This window comes from Podarcis tiliguerta (assembly GCF_965153285.1).
Source record: "Podarcis tiliguerta genome assembly, chromosome: 3".
NCBI classification, from domain to species: Eukaryota; Metazoa; Chordata; class Lepidosauria; order Squamata; family Lacertidae; genus Podarcis; species Podarcis tiliguerta.
Window position 1 is genome coordinate 70,345,290 of NC_139536.1, and position 15,256 is coordinate 70,360,545.

Here is a 15,256-nt window from a genome sequence, read left to right on the forward strand (position 1 = left end):
TTGGAGTCCAACAACATCTGGAGAGCTACAGGTTGCCCATCCCTGGCATAAAATATCCATCATATTTATGAAGCCTTGTTTCTAGGAACATAGCAAATCATACTGAGGCTGACCATTGATCCATCAAGCTTGGTATTGTCTGCACCGATGGCAGCAGATCTATAGGGTTTCAGGCTAGGGTCTCTCCCAGTCCTACCCGAAGATGTTAGGGATTGAACTTGGGACATTTTGATACTCCCACATAAACTCCCATCGTTTTGGCTAGTAGCTGTTTCATGGAATGACTCTTTGGGTTCTAGCATAATAATTTCCCCTCTAGAGTTGCAGTAAAGTGCCTCTATGCTTTGGGGCTGTATGGGGCCACCCCAAAATAAGAGTGGGTTCTACATGACTAAGGGATTCCTTAAGGATATCATGGGATATCCTTAATTTTTTTCAAATTTAAAAGGAAGTAAGGATAATACTACCCAAACATTGGCTGATAAAGACCAGGACCTTTGAGGTTGGGAGCATAGAGGTAAGAGCACTTCAGAGCACCTCATCTCTCTGACTAGAGAGGGAGCTTCCAGGCTGAACACCAAGAGAAACTCCTCTCTGTTTGACAGGAGCAGACACTGCTATCCAATCACAGCTGTGCTAAAATCTTGGCTTTCTCTATTGCTTTTTATGGGTAGCTGTCACTTCCATTGTGGCAGTGACAAAGTAGCTTGGCAGACTCTGTGAGTGACCGAGAACAGCTGAGACATGAAGTGTTAGGATATTGATTAGAACAAACCGGAGTAATAAAGGACATGTAAGAGAGCAGCTGAGACAATGAAGTTTGGGTCCTTTGATAACTTAACAAACTTCATGGCGGTAAAGGTTCCCATTGTCTCCTCCCACCTGCAGCCACCTTCCTGCTGGTTGAATTTTGCCTAAAGGCCTTTCCACCTTGCTGCAACAGGAAGTTGGGACAGTGTTAAGAACTGTGTGGCTGCAGGTAAAGGTAAATGACCCCTGGAGGATTAAGTAGCTATTTATCTACTTGCTCTGATAAGCTTTCGAACCGTTAGGTTGGCAGAACCTGGGACAGAGCAATGGGGGCTCACCCCGTTGTTCAGATTCAAACTGCCAACCTTGTGATCGGCAAGCCCAAGAGGCTTGGTGGTTTAGACCACAGCACCACCCGTGTCCATTGTAGTTGCAAAGACTATTGGTGCTAATGACTTGTGGACTCCCAGACCTCAAGAACCATCTATTTTGTACTGGCATGGTGTGAGGTGGCAGGGTTCTGTCACTGGGCCAATCCCCAAAGGGGTGACTAAAGTCTTGCTTAAAATGACAATGAGCCTGAAATCCCTTGTAACAAGTTGCAGCAGCATAAGTCCTCAAGTGGCCTACAGGTACATTTTCATGTCCAAAGGGATCCTTATAGGTTCTTCTTTATGTCCATTGATGGAGGGAGAAAACATAACAGAGTAAAAATAGTTGTTTAGTTATTCCTGCTTGATTTTTTTTTAAAAAGTATTTGAGAGGTAGGAGGGAGCATGCAAAAGCACATTACTTATATCCGGTGATCTCCATTTTCTCAGACAAAGGGATCATTTCACTTACTGATTTATTGTGTTCCGTGAAGTCTTCGTCAGATCCAAATTAGGACTTGTAACATGCAATTTTCTCCTCCGTTGCTTTTGATTGTCTTCTTGAAAAGTCTCTTTACACCGGATAGGTTTTTCCACAGCTTTGTATACTCATGTCTTTATTACAGAAATATATTTTTATTACGCAGAAAGCAGAGATGCACAGGTTTCTCAAATCATTCCTGAGCTCAAGAGATACAGAGGCCTTAGGCAGAAGGCAGAGCCCTTACAATGGATCTGTGTTGTGGAAGGGTGGGGTAGCAATTCCATTCAGATTGCATTTAAAGGCAAACCTCCCCTATTTGCACTTTCTGAAACAATAAATGAACCAAAACACAGCTATCCATCAGAATTTCGCAAGGCGGTGCTCCAACCAAAAAACGTGTATTAATATGCATATCCTGTTTTTATTTTATTCACTTAAATATTTATACATCACACTTTCATATAAGGTATAAAAAAATCTGGGTTCAACTCAAAAACACAACCTTACAGTAACACCAGTAAAAACAATCAATAACATATAAATAAAAATTGGCTGGTAGAAGATTTCCACAGGCCAGTCTGAACAATGCAGTTTTGAAAAGACATTGAGAAGAAAGCAAGAACTTTTGTTGGCAAGGAGTTCCACAGGGCAGGACCTGCCCCCCTGACGACTTAGTTTCTCATAAAAGCTAAACAAATCTCGGAGGTATGGAGGACCACCAAAAGTGCCCCATGAGAAGATCTCAGTGGCCAAGGTGGCGCACAAGGAATGAGAGAAAGTATACACGAAAATTTACATACAAAAATGTAAATTAGTCAAATTTGCATACAAAAATGTGCATATTAAGAGAAATGTACACCAAAATGCTAATGAATTTATAAAACAATTTTTGTCGACTGAACAATCACCTCATTTTTATAAAGTATTTGTCCGGGAATGAGATTACAGATAATAGTAACTTCAACATGGAGACTTTATAGTTCTCCCTAGCCTAGAAAGTTGAAGTTAGTTTGAAGGAAGTACTCCCATTTGTGGTAAGAACAAGTGCTCTATGTGGGGCTAACTTTGGGCTTCATTTGGCAGTGCAGAATGTGGCGGATCAGCTGCTCAAGGTTGCAGACTCCCGTCAGCATGCAACACCCTACTGTCAGGATTTGCCTTGGCTGCCATTCTGCTACCAGACCAAGTTCAAGGTGTTGGTATAACATATAAGGCCCTGTACCAGTCAGGATCAGATTACTTGAGAGACCACTTCATCCCTTATGCACCTAGCAGGCTGCTGCAGTTTGCAGGAGAGTTTCTCCTGCAAGTTATTATTGTAAGGAATTGAAGACATTTTGGTTCCAATGGGCTTTTCCAGCTAGATAAATGGCTCCTTGCCCCATGTGTGTCTATTTAGTATAGTTGTAGTTTTAAATGTATCTGGGTTTTGCTTGTAGCATTTTAAACTGTATTTAAACTATTTCCTCCTTTTTAAAATTGTACTTCACCCTATATAATTATATAGAAAGCAATCAATAAATCAATAATAAATACAAAAACAAAACTCATTCCACTTTCTGCTGTATTGATTTAGTGAATCAAAAGGAATGCTACGTGCATGCGCCATAGGAGGTTATCGTAGGGTTGCCATATTTCAAAAAGTAAAAATCAGGACACACACAAAATGAAGTTTTTCAGCTATTTTGGGGGGAATTTGCCAAAAAAATCAACACTTCTGATATTGGCTGCCATACACCTGGGTTTCCCCCGACATGTTAACTGATTCCTAAAAATTCCACCTGGATGCCAGTTTTGACGGATGAATCCTAGATGTCTGTCCTGGAAATTCCAGACGTATGACAGCCCTAAGTTACCGTCCTCCATTTCTACTTTCAACTGTTGCCATTCACTCTGCTTTCTAGTTAGAAGATGGTCCATTTTTTAGCCTAAACATCTGTCAAACACTAGATCAGTCTCTCCCAACCTTAGATGTTTTGGACTACAACCCCCAAGTGAGTCAAAGTGCCCTTTGCTAAGCACATTTCATGTTCTCCTTATGTATTGATCACAAAACTATCTTGTAGCTCTTATGGTAAAGATGAGAGATATTTAAATACATATGCATCTCTCTCCCCCTCGCCCCAGTATTGATGTTGGCCCCTGTGAAGGTGTGGTGAAATATATTTACAGGAACTTTCATTTCAGAAGGAGACGTCTATACCTGTACCCACTTTAAGCACACAAGTTTCAGCTAAGTGGAATATTTCTATTCCAATAAATTCATTGCGGTCTTTACATGCTGTGCCAGGAATGGCATTTGAAAGGGCAGGAGAAATGCTTTTGAAAATGTAGATTTCAGGCAATTGACTTTTAAAATGTACCTTTTCATATTATCTGTTGTCATATTACTTTTTAATGGGTAATAAATAGGGGCATAAATTTTGTTGTCAGGCAGTGACAGGAAAGTGATGGGGGAAATAAGATGAAATACAGTATTTAGCTTTCTGCATAAGTGTTTGACAGTAGCCCTGGCTTTGTGCTTAGAAGTGCGCTCAAGGTGTCTAGTTTATAAGACCACTCTTAAAGGATGGATTGGTCCTTCTTAGATTAGAAATGACACAGTAGGAGACATGCTATTAGGGCAAAGAAGCAGTGGACATATCTACACTGCCAGTCCCTGTCCAAACCAGATCACTGTTCTGTTTCTCTTCTCCTCTCCCTGGAGCTCCTCTCCACTGTTCTGTTTCTTAAAGAGAAAGAAAGGGAAGGGAATATCCCTTTGTGCCTGCTACAGATTCACTGTTTGAGCTAAGGCTGGAATTGTAGGGGAAATGTCATAGTCTGGGATAATTTTTATGGCTCATTGGTTCCCTAAAACCCTAAAAGTTTGCCATATGAACCAATCCAGACTTGCAACCATCATCTGAGGCCCTTCGTTGTGAGAGGTCTAGAGGGCAAAAACACAAGAACGGGCCTTTTCTGTGGGGACTCCCCATTTGTGGAATACTCTTGCCTGGTGTCATCATTACATATATTTAGGCACCAGGCAAAACTTTCCTCTATAACCAAGCCTGTGGCCTTTTAGAAGTGGGCAGGATGTTTTCAATGTCCTGCACCCTTGGTTTTAATGTATTTATGGACAGTTTTGTTTTGTTTGCTGGAAGTTGCTTTGATTTGCCTTGGGCAAAATAAACTGACTAACAAATTTAATAAATGATAAAGAATATAATTGGATGCGGTAAGTAGGTAGTTGCTTCTACGGTTCTTTTGCAGCTCTCCTAACCTTTCTTTTTTGGGGTTTGATTCTGATCTGTAGCAGACCCAATGCTTTGTATTTGCATTCTTGAACACACACACACACACACACACACACACACACACACACACCAAGCCTTTTCAGGTATTCTGAGTTGATTTTATTATTTGTTGTTCTCTGCTTTCAGTACAATGTAGGGACTCCCCTTCTTTTCACACCCAGAGCGATGCATGAGATAGCTGCTGAATAGCAAACATTTCGTTTAAAAGCTAATGGATCTGAAATTTCCCAGCAAACCTACATTTGTGCGTGCATTTGTTCTACAGCATCTTTTATTTTGTCATTTGCAATAAATGGAGGGAAACCAATTACTAGCCGGAATGTAAGGTTCGTTCTCAGAAATGGTGCAGAATGCTACATCAACATTGTGATGTAGGTATGAACCCACAGCATAGTTGGGAGATCAAACATCTCATGGGAACTAGGCAATAATGACATTTGATAACACAAGCATTCGCTTTTACTATCAATGCTGGCATGATCCTATTATAGTTACAGATACTCTGGCTCGTCTATGTCTCTAAACATAACAGGTAGGATTATACGTTGATTCCTAAGAACAAGGAGGGCTCATAAAACATAATTTCCCATGTCTTCCTTTCTGTTGTACTTTCCTGTGGTGATCCCTGGAATGCTGTTGGCTGTAGCATGCGGGTAAAGCTGGAGTGGGGAATTAGCAAAAATCAGGAGCTGTCTCCTGGAACAAGAGAAAGTGTCCTCTGCTTAAGCAAGCAGCCATTGTAAATTAGACCTACTGTGGTCCCAAATTCTGGGACATCACCATTGCGGAGAAGCTTACACATCAAATCCATGTCATTAAGGGACAAGCCGAACAGGATGGCTTTCTTTTGCAGAATGGAATATTTATCTTTTGCATGTAAGGCTGGCAGTACAAGGGACAGTCCAAAATGCAACAATTTAGAAAAATAATTCATGATTTAAGTGTCTAGGGAAGGATAATCAGTTCACACTAACAAAGCCTTATGCCCTTCTGTCTGACAGATCTGATTTGTCAGATTTTTAAAACACACACATGCCAAAAACTGCATGGGGGTCTAAATCTCTGCTTGTTGTGCAATGACTGCATTACATAAGGGTTCCCTTCGGCATGGGGCTAATATGGTGCAAATATGGATACATTTTTATTAAAGCAAAATAAAAAATGACTTTCACACTTGAGGTGTATATTTTTGTGATTAAATCAGTAAACGGTTTTAAATATTGTGTTTTAATGTTGTAACCCACTCAAGGTGGGTGGGTAACAAACAAAGGGTGGGTAACAAAGAAACCAACAACTGCAAGAGAGTTACACGTGTGCAGCTAAGGGCCAAATTGTAAATGACAACTTTATGTCAAGGGTTCCCAAGCTCTGGTCCATAAACCACTTGTGGTCTGCAAGTTTCATTCAGATGGTCCATGGCATGTCTGCATTAAATATTCACATTGATTTTTAACAGTATTTTTATTTCTTATATTGGATTTTATTGTAGCAAACTTCAAAATCTATAGAATGCAAATTGTAATACAATAAATACAATATAAGAAGTAAATGAAGCAAAAAATACAATTAAAAACAATACAGCATATTTCACAGTGCAATACAATTGCTAATGCAGGCAGAAAAATAATTAAGTGGTCTGCTAAAACCACCAACAATTTTCAAGTAGTCTGTGTGGTCTAACATTCCAGCATTGCACTTTATGTAATAAATTTTTACATCTGCATTGAAATTTTTTTTACATCTGCATTGAAAAAGTTATTTTTTTAAAAATAAGCAATACAGTGGTACCTCACAAGACGAATGCCTCGGAAGACGAAAAACTCGCAAGACGAAAGAGTTTTTCGTTTTCTGAGTTGCTTCGCAAGACGGATTTCCCTATGGGCTTGCTTCGCAAGACGAAACGTCTTGCGCCTTTTTTAAAAAAAACCACCAATGCATTCCTATGGGAAACCATCAATACACATTGGTGCTTCGCAAGACGAAAAAACTCGTAGAATGAAAAAACTCGCAGAACGAATTAATTTCGTCTTGCGAGGCACCACTGTACTTTGATAGTCCTTTCCTAAGATGTAAATAACTATGCCTTGAATTGCATAATATTTTGTTTTTTGCAACTTCACTTGCATTATACATTAACATTTTAGTTCCATTCCCTGTATTCCTTGAAAGCATTAATGTGTCTAAGAATGAATGTGATACTGTGGTAATTTGCTGTAGCATGGGAGTTTAAAGAGCTCCAATATGTAGTATAATAAAACAGATTCTGCATGTGTTTTCATTACCCAAATTGGTTCTGTCTTCCAGCTGAAATCTCGTGTTCTAATGACTCCTTTAGCGATTTCCCCACCAAGAAGCACCCCGGAACCTGATATTAGCTCAATCCCTCAGGATGCAGCTACAATCCCCAACTCAGCGGCACCACAAGCCCTCACAGGTATGTGAAACGAAACAGTCCATCAGAAAAGGAGTATTCGTTTATGGATTTATTTAAAGGATTTCTAACCTGCTCTTCAACCAGATCTCAGGGAATAGAGGGGGATTCAATTCACTTCCCAATATAATATGTAAACTAAAAGGTGGCTGTGTTCTCAATTTGCACCTCTGCAAATTCTGTGCTGCAGTGCTTCAACCAAAATAATGTACCATAATGTGTGGTATTAGGGGAAAACGTGCACAAAAATATGCATTTTGGTGAAAATAACATACAAAGATGCATTCAGTTGGGGAAAATTGATTCTAAAAATGTACATATTAGGATAAAGTGCATGCAAAATACTAAGTTTAGGTATGATAAGATACAACCCCTCCTCCATCAAAACTATTTTATTGAACTTTAAAAACCCACTATCCTATACATGTTTTGAACTGTACTGTTCATCAGTGATTCTTGTTTAAGTAAAGCAAATATTTGAACTCCAAAGACAAGTTATCAATTGTTTGCTGGAGATCTATCCAGATTTCTTCTTCATTCTCTTTATATTCTCAATTTTGTTTCCGGCTACCATGTCTGTACATGATAGAAAATCAACTGCACACACATAAACAAAGCACACCCCAGCTCTGCCTTAAGAAACACTGTGTCACTCATCGGTAGGAAGCAAAAATCTGTGCTGTTTTGTATTAATAAATCTGTCATCAGATCTCCGTAATGCAGTTCATGTCCTTCGTTCGTGCTTGTAATGGTTTCTCCTGTTTGTTTGTATGGCCTTTTGATGGCTTGAAGTGCTATGTAATGCTAACTATTATTGCCATTATAGTCCTATTTACCCAGAATAGATTGCTTTGAGTCTTTTTATTGTTCAGCCTGAGTGGCTGTTAACACTTCAAGCACTAGATTTTCATTATGGTGTGATACTAACTGTATATTATCCCCAACACTGCTCAGCCATCATCCACGTCCTTCGCTCTGTTATAATTTCTTTTGTCACCTATCTGATTTCTGTCACAGGGTAATGCTATATGTTCTGAAAGATGACAACTCTAGCACGCTTGCAGCCAGCAATAACAATGTGTCTTACTTTAGGCTGACTCACACAATCCTATAAAATAAGCATGCATGCCAGAAAGATTGGAACCTCTGCTATCCCTTAAAACAGGAAGGTTCCGGTATGTAAAATGTTAACAGGGATTCTCATGCTACAGAGGCCTAATCGTCTTATAAACCATGTTATTAATCTGTGCAACAATATGTAAAAGCTGGGTTGTCCTTTTAGCCTCAACATTGTCCTCTATTGAACATTTAAGTACAAGGAGAAGAGATAAAATATATGTTGATAGATTTCAGCATAAGTATCAAAGATTGGTTTTCTTTTTCCTGAGCAGTTCATTTTAGTGGCCTCTTAATTAACTAATTAACTAACTAAAAGGTTTTTGGGCTGCTTTATTCAACAATGTCCTCTCAAGGTGGCTTACATACCTAATTCAATAAATCACAAGCGACAATAAAATAATATAATTGCAACACACCACAAATTAAACCTCTTAAAAGTACAGACCCGTAGGATGAGATGCAATATAGTTTGAGGTTTGCACTCATGCCGTTGGGCTTTCTGTTCTGCTCCCTCCATGCCCCAAAACATTGGTGCAGGGCATCCTCCAGAGAAGATATTGAGGTCACATGGGGAGGGGAGCTGGGGGGAGGGAAACTGAAGGTTAACTGGGTGCAAGCTGGAGAACATCATTGAATATTGCCTATATCCTTAAAGCACTTTATGGGAGAAAGCTTTTGTGCTTTCTTACAAGAAGATTTCTCATATACTAGGAATGAGGTGTACCACTACCAGAACATGAAATATGACTTTTCAAGTAAGTTAAAAAAACACCAAATAAACTTCTTTTATTAGCAAACGGCCTTTCATCAATAAATTCAGTTTTGTATTGTGCAAATGACAGTATTCTCTAACCATATTCTTATCTGTAGACCACTGCATTAATTTCCCCCCATTTCAAATGCTTGCCTTACAACACAGTCCTATGCCTACTTAGTAGCGGGTTCAGAGGGGCTTATTCCCAGGAAAGAGGGTTTAGCACTGCAGTCTGAATTATATGTCCAGTGAACAGCGGATATCATGATGAAATATAGTGCACACTGAACCTTCAGCCTGTTAATTAATTCCTTACGGTTTGCTATCTCTTCTCAGAACACAGCTTAGGTCAATTTCTGTTTCCTTCACTCTCAGATAAGAGGTTTTTTAAAAAGTGGATTTATGGATTTCAGAGAAATCTGCCATGCAGAACTGTGCAAACTCTTCTTTCTTGAGAATGTAAACTTTAAAATTAGCCTTGAAACAACTTCTGCACAGATATTGGAAGCAAATATACTGAAATTATCAGTGAAATTATCCAGGATAGGGTTACACAAATACTGGTAGGCTTAATTCTCAATAGTTGGGGGGTCCCTGGAGTTCAGCAGGAAATATGCTTAGCCCTCCCCTTCAATGGTTTCTTTGTCACTTTATTTTCTCCTGTAAATGAACACTTGGCATTCACTCCTGTGGATTAAAGTTCAGTGTTTCAGGAAGATTAAAACTCTTAAAAACATTTGTTTGGTTTTTTGTTTTCAAAAAAAGGTTGAACAAATGTCACAATTACTTGTAATGCATTCTGTACTGATTGCTCTAAATGTGTACCTTTTAATACATAAAACTTCTGTCTAAAATACAAACCTGGGAGTGAAGCACCGCAGGTGTACATATGGTGCCTCATGGTCTTTATAGTCAGCACCTAGCATCTTAAGCAGCTGGAGGGGGGTCCCAAGCCCAAGAAGGACCAACCTCTAAACCAGCCTCTCCCCTGTCCCATAAAGCTGGTTCTGTGACCCACCTGCTATTTTAATTCCCTACAGTGTCTCAGAACAACACTATGTCAATAGTACTGTGGGTAAAGTGCTGGGCAGCTAGCAATCACCCAGCAGAGATATAAAATATTACTACCAGAAGGTAAGTGCAATGGGAGCCCCCACAAGAAGGGGGCGTCTCAAACCCGAGCTAGCCCTGGATCCAAACCGCTATCTTGTCCTATTATTAGAAGCAGATAAAATGGCAATTCAAAAGCTGTTTGCCTTTGCTCAAATCAGTGCTGCCAGACCAAAAATATGTTTCATTTTCTTATGGGTTTTTTTCCTGGGACAACTAGTGGAAGCCACCCAGAGTGGCTAGGGCAACCCAGTCAGATGGACGGGGTACAAATAATAAAATTGTTATTAGTCAGGTCCTCCATCATGGAGGGCACGTGTTGTGGTGAGATCACCAGAAACTGCCTCCCTGTTGTGGGGCAGGACCTTTTGGATGGCCCCAACACTCCATTGGTTGCCCCTCTGTTGCTGGGGCAGAAATTTCGTCAGTTGGGTTGGGTATTGGCTGCTGAGGGGCTACTTAAGCTGCTGCACATCGCTGGAGAGTTTCACTTTCTTGCAACATGCAGTGGATCACTTGCCCTCCTCCCCCTATATGTAGGGTTGTTCTTATGGCCTTGCTATCCCTGTCTAGGGGTCATCTGTTTTGGAGCAGGGGCCCGGTAGGAATTTTGCCATTTGGCTGATTGGTTGGTGCCGCTTGGTTTTTGCATACTGTGTAGCAAATCGTCACAACTTTGTAAGGTTGGCGGTTAGGCATTTGGTTCAATGTTTTGGTTGGCTGTGCCTGCCCCCCCCCCATTGCTGCTGCTAGGGAATCCAGGGGCTTAAAGAAATCCAGGGGCTTGCCTTGCTTTTGTCTGAACCCTGTCAAGGGGCTAGGGCCATGCCAGAGCCCCTGGGAGCATCTGGGGTGAGCTGTAAGATCGAAGGAGTTCTCACTCTCCCAGGATGCTTTCCCTTACTGATATCTGGTGGTGCCCAGTGTCAGTCCTGTTCCTGCCACCGTGCAGGTTCAGGTAGTCTGGAACCAATACCCAAGCAACCACTCACATGCTGTAATCAATAAAGTTGTAGCCAAAATTTAATGCCAAGAACCTTAAACTAAAATCTGTGTCTATTGTGTCTTCATTTGGGGGTGGTTTTGGGGGTCTTCACACGTTGTTGTTGTTGTTACAGTGACATCTTTCTCCTTTTGTTCAGTCTGCATTTATGTCAACAAGCAAGCAAATGTGGGGCCATACCTTGAACGAAAGAAAGTGCAGCAACTTCCAGACCACTTTGGACCTGAGCGGCCTTCGATGGTGCTACAGCAGGCAGTTCAGGCATGCATTGACTGTGCACACCAGCAAAAGACCGTCTTCTCACTTGTCAAGCAGGGCTACGGAGGTGAAATGGTGTCAGGTGAGAATGTATGTTGTGTTTAGGGTAGCCATATGTCTTCTTTTTCCAGGGCGCATCCTCTTTTTTCACTGGTATGTAAAATGAGAGTCGTTATAACGATTCATAGTTAAAAGTAGAATTTGGCAAATGTGTCCTCTTTTTCGTTCTTCAAAATATGGCAACTCTAGTTATGTTACACTTGTCTCTGTACTTAGAAGCAGTCTTTTGTCTAATTCCAGCTGATAAAAATGAGTGATTAAAGGGATTCACTTTAGATGATGGATTACAATCTGTTTTGCACTCTTCCACGCAACCTTTTTTGAGCATGAGCTGGTCTTCAAACATGAAATATATAATAGTTTTCTAAGCATGCACCAAGCGTTCTATGTTGCATTCTTCAAAGTGGACTGCATGGCTCCCTTAGAATTCTGTTCCTTCCCTGTGTCTGTGAGGGGGGGGGGAGAGCATTTGCCACACCCTCCACCCCTGCAAGAAGAGGAGAGACGGACTCTGCTGCAGGGGTAACGTGGGCAACCAAATGGGGTGATTTTCCCTGTAGGGGAAAAGTGGAGATCCAGCAATTTAAGCCAGTTCCACCCTGCACTCTTCCCTCTTCTCATTGAGGGGACTGAGAAGGATTTTGGGGGGAGAAACTAATTGGTCTGTGTCACATCTTTTTCTTCTGCTTCACACTTTTGGTTGTTGTCTGAATATGGCTAATTGGCATTTGTTCCAGGTTGATGAGTGGATTTTGGGGGGAAATCCAACTAATATCAGAGACAGAGTGGTGTTTGGGCCTGTCAGGTGCATTGGGGTGAACACTGGCCAATGGGGCCTTGGTGCACATGTCAGGTTCCTATACCCAAGGAGCGTGCAGCGAGGCGGGAGGAGTTTCCTTGGGCCTTGCTGCTGGATCACAGCATGTAGCTGGCAGCTGGCAGCTGGCTCAGGAGATGGGGGAGCTGAAATCCTCCCCTTAATCTGCATCAACATCCAGACTTCATTGGTTTTGGTTAATTTGATCGAATTATTCTGCTTGGCATTGCACTTTGCATTTGGTGACGGTGAAGGGGTGGCACTAGATTTAAACTTGAAATGTATAATTGTTTCCCAGATGTATCAAATTTCATTCCAATATTTTAATGTTCAATGGAGCTGTTGCATTAAAAGCAAGAAGAGAAGCAAATGGAATGCTGAGTGGTAAATTACAAACTAATGGTGTTACTTTGATCCACCGGTAAGGTTACTTGCACGTGACAATTTATTGTTGTCTCGGCGCTGTTCATGCATGCAACATTTTCATAGTGACCATAAGAAGTCCTCTTCAAAATGCCACCTCATATTCCACCCACCCAATATAATATACTTTTACTGTTACTATGGGTTATTTAGTTATGTATTGGATTTTCTGCATAAATGGTAATTTGAAATTAAATGAGAAAATAATACAGGGTGGAATTGTTATGAGGATGAGGTTGCGTGGATGCTGCACAAAGCTTGAGTGCATGAGCAGTACCAAGTCGGCAGTCAACTGCCATATGGAAGTACCCTTAGGGCACAGTCACTTCCTCATATTGTGAGGCAGGACCTCCACAAGAAGTTACGGATGTGCTCAGGCTCCTTCCTGGCTCCTTTCCAAGCCATGTGTGTCTTGCTTTGACAAGTAGGTGAAGTGATTGCTTGAATGACTAAGTAGAGTAACTAAATGAGCATCAATTACTGCTGTTCTGAATCATTGTTCTTGCAAGGTAATTGTCGCACACTGTATGTTTTTGTATTTAACGTCCATCTGATGAGGATGTCACCGGGGATGGGGAAACTGCAGTCCTCCAGATCTTGCTGGACTCCTGCTTCCATCTACCCCAGCCAGTATGGCCATTGGTCAGGAAGGATGGGCGTTAGAGTTTGATAATAACTGGAGGGCCACAGGTGCCCCAGCCCTGCTCTATACTCATATGTACCGTATCTGCCAACTGAGGATAGACTCTAGTCAATCAAAGTTTGTGCTGTAATAAACTTGCCAGTCCTCAATGTGCCACAAGACTCTTGTCTTGGACCTCCTGGAGAATGCTGATAGTTTCTGTGAGGAGGATAGAGAGAGAAATAATGGAAATGTTTAAGCCTCTATGTTAGTTGACTCAAACGTTTACAAGATTTTTGCTTTGTTTTCGTTTTTAAGCTATGTAATAGTTACTTGGAAATTAGGCATTAACATTTTTAGCTGAATTTACTAAGGAAAAGGTGAAGAACAAATACACGTTAAGAACTATTTAGTTCCCTGAAAGTGGATGTAGATAAAACATGTTTGGCAGTGATCACCACACCATTGCTGCCGCATCCTTGGGACCCTCCTCCATGCTGTGCAACCCTGAGCTTTATCCTGCTGTGCAACATTTAATTATATTCCGTCTCCACTTTCATTTCCCCCCGAGGCACTCTGATCCCAGTTTGCATCCTTGTTGAAAGAAACAAAAAGCTACACATGTTTGAGAAATTATTTCAGCTTGTTCCTGAAAGCATGCCAATCAGTTGTGTCCAATAAAGTCCATTATTTCTTCTTGTATGGATATGATTAAATTCCTATTAACATTAATGAGATGATAGCCTTATGGGCTCAGGCTGTAATTCATTTGACTTCGGTCCTCTGAATAAACTCAAACTGAAGCACTAAAGCTGAAAGATAAGTATATTTGTTGAGATCATTGGCTGGTTCTCTGCTAGAAGTAAAAGGCAAAGCTCAAAAGCTACCAGTGCAAATCCTAGCCGAAGAGCACAACTTCCCAGCAGGTCTAAATGGAACGTGATGGACTTCTATAGATCTACATCACTACGTGGCACATGCCAAAAGCAGCTTGCACAGTGGGGGGAAGCTGTGGCCGACTCTCTGTGGCGCCCTGTGTGATGCTAAAACTGAGTGCCCCCACCTCTCACACTCCATTTTACAGCATAGAATGTGCTCCCCTAAAACCACCTTTGTGGGAAGCTGCAATGCATACCAGGAGAGTCAATGTGGTGAGGAGGTTGAGATGATGGGGATGCATGGGCAGGAGTGCCAGATTGGCTCTGCTAGTGCACCCAAACTGCACCAACCTCTCCTCCCCCTCCCCCTGCTGCTGGCAAGCTAGTATTGTGCACGTTCCCCACTGGACACGTTTCTTCTGGCAGTGGGAATGCTGGGGCAGAAGGCAAGGAGGCCAACAGCAGGTGGCACCAGAGCCACTGACAGGTAGAGCCAACTAACGATAGCTTGGTCCCCATAATCTTCCCTGCTGAGTGCTACAAGGGCAACAATAAAACCTAGGAGGATGAAGCTGGCAGGCAATGTCACACCCCTGGACTGCTTGTAAATAAAGGCATGTGGGTGAGGGGCTGGCTGAGGAGAGAGCTCCATTTGCCCATGTGGACCAGCCTTCACTGGCTTCTGGCGCAAGCTTTATCTACGGTACTTTAAAAAAAAAATGTTGGTCCCCATTCAGACTTTGGGCCAATCTGTTGAATGTATACCATGGATCAGTTGGCACAACCATTTTTCATGCTATTTTCTCCAGTCTGTTGCAACATTTCCCACTTTACAGATCCATATAGTTATCTATTTATTTCTTAAAATAACACAGCA

At 41.4% G+C, this 15,256-nt stretch overlaps 1 protein-coding gene across 2 annotated transcripts in view; it reads left to right on the top strand.

Moving 5' to 3' along the window:
* SCML4 (Scm polycomb group protein like 4) overlaps nucleotides 1-15,256 on the top strand; it is a 72,869-nt gene that overhangs the window by 37,355 nt on the left and 20,258 nt on the right. For both annotated transcript variants that reach the window (XM_083433569.1, XM_083433568.1), the window contains 2 exons: nucleotides 7,209-7,338; nucleotides 11,461-11,661. In XM_083433569.1, coding sequence (XP_083289695.1) covers nucleotides 7,209-7,338; nucleotides 11,461-11,661 — 331 coding nt within the window. The remainder of the gene's footprint in view (nucleotides 1-7,208; nucleotides 7,339-11,460; nucleotides 11,662-15,256) is intronic.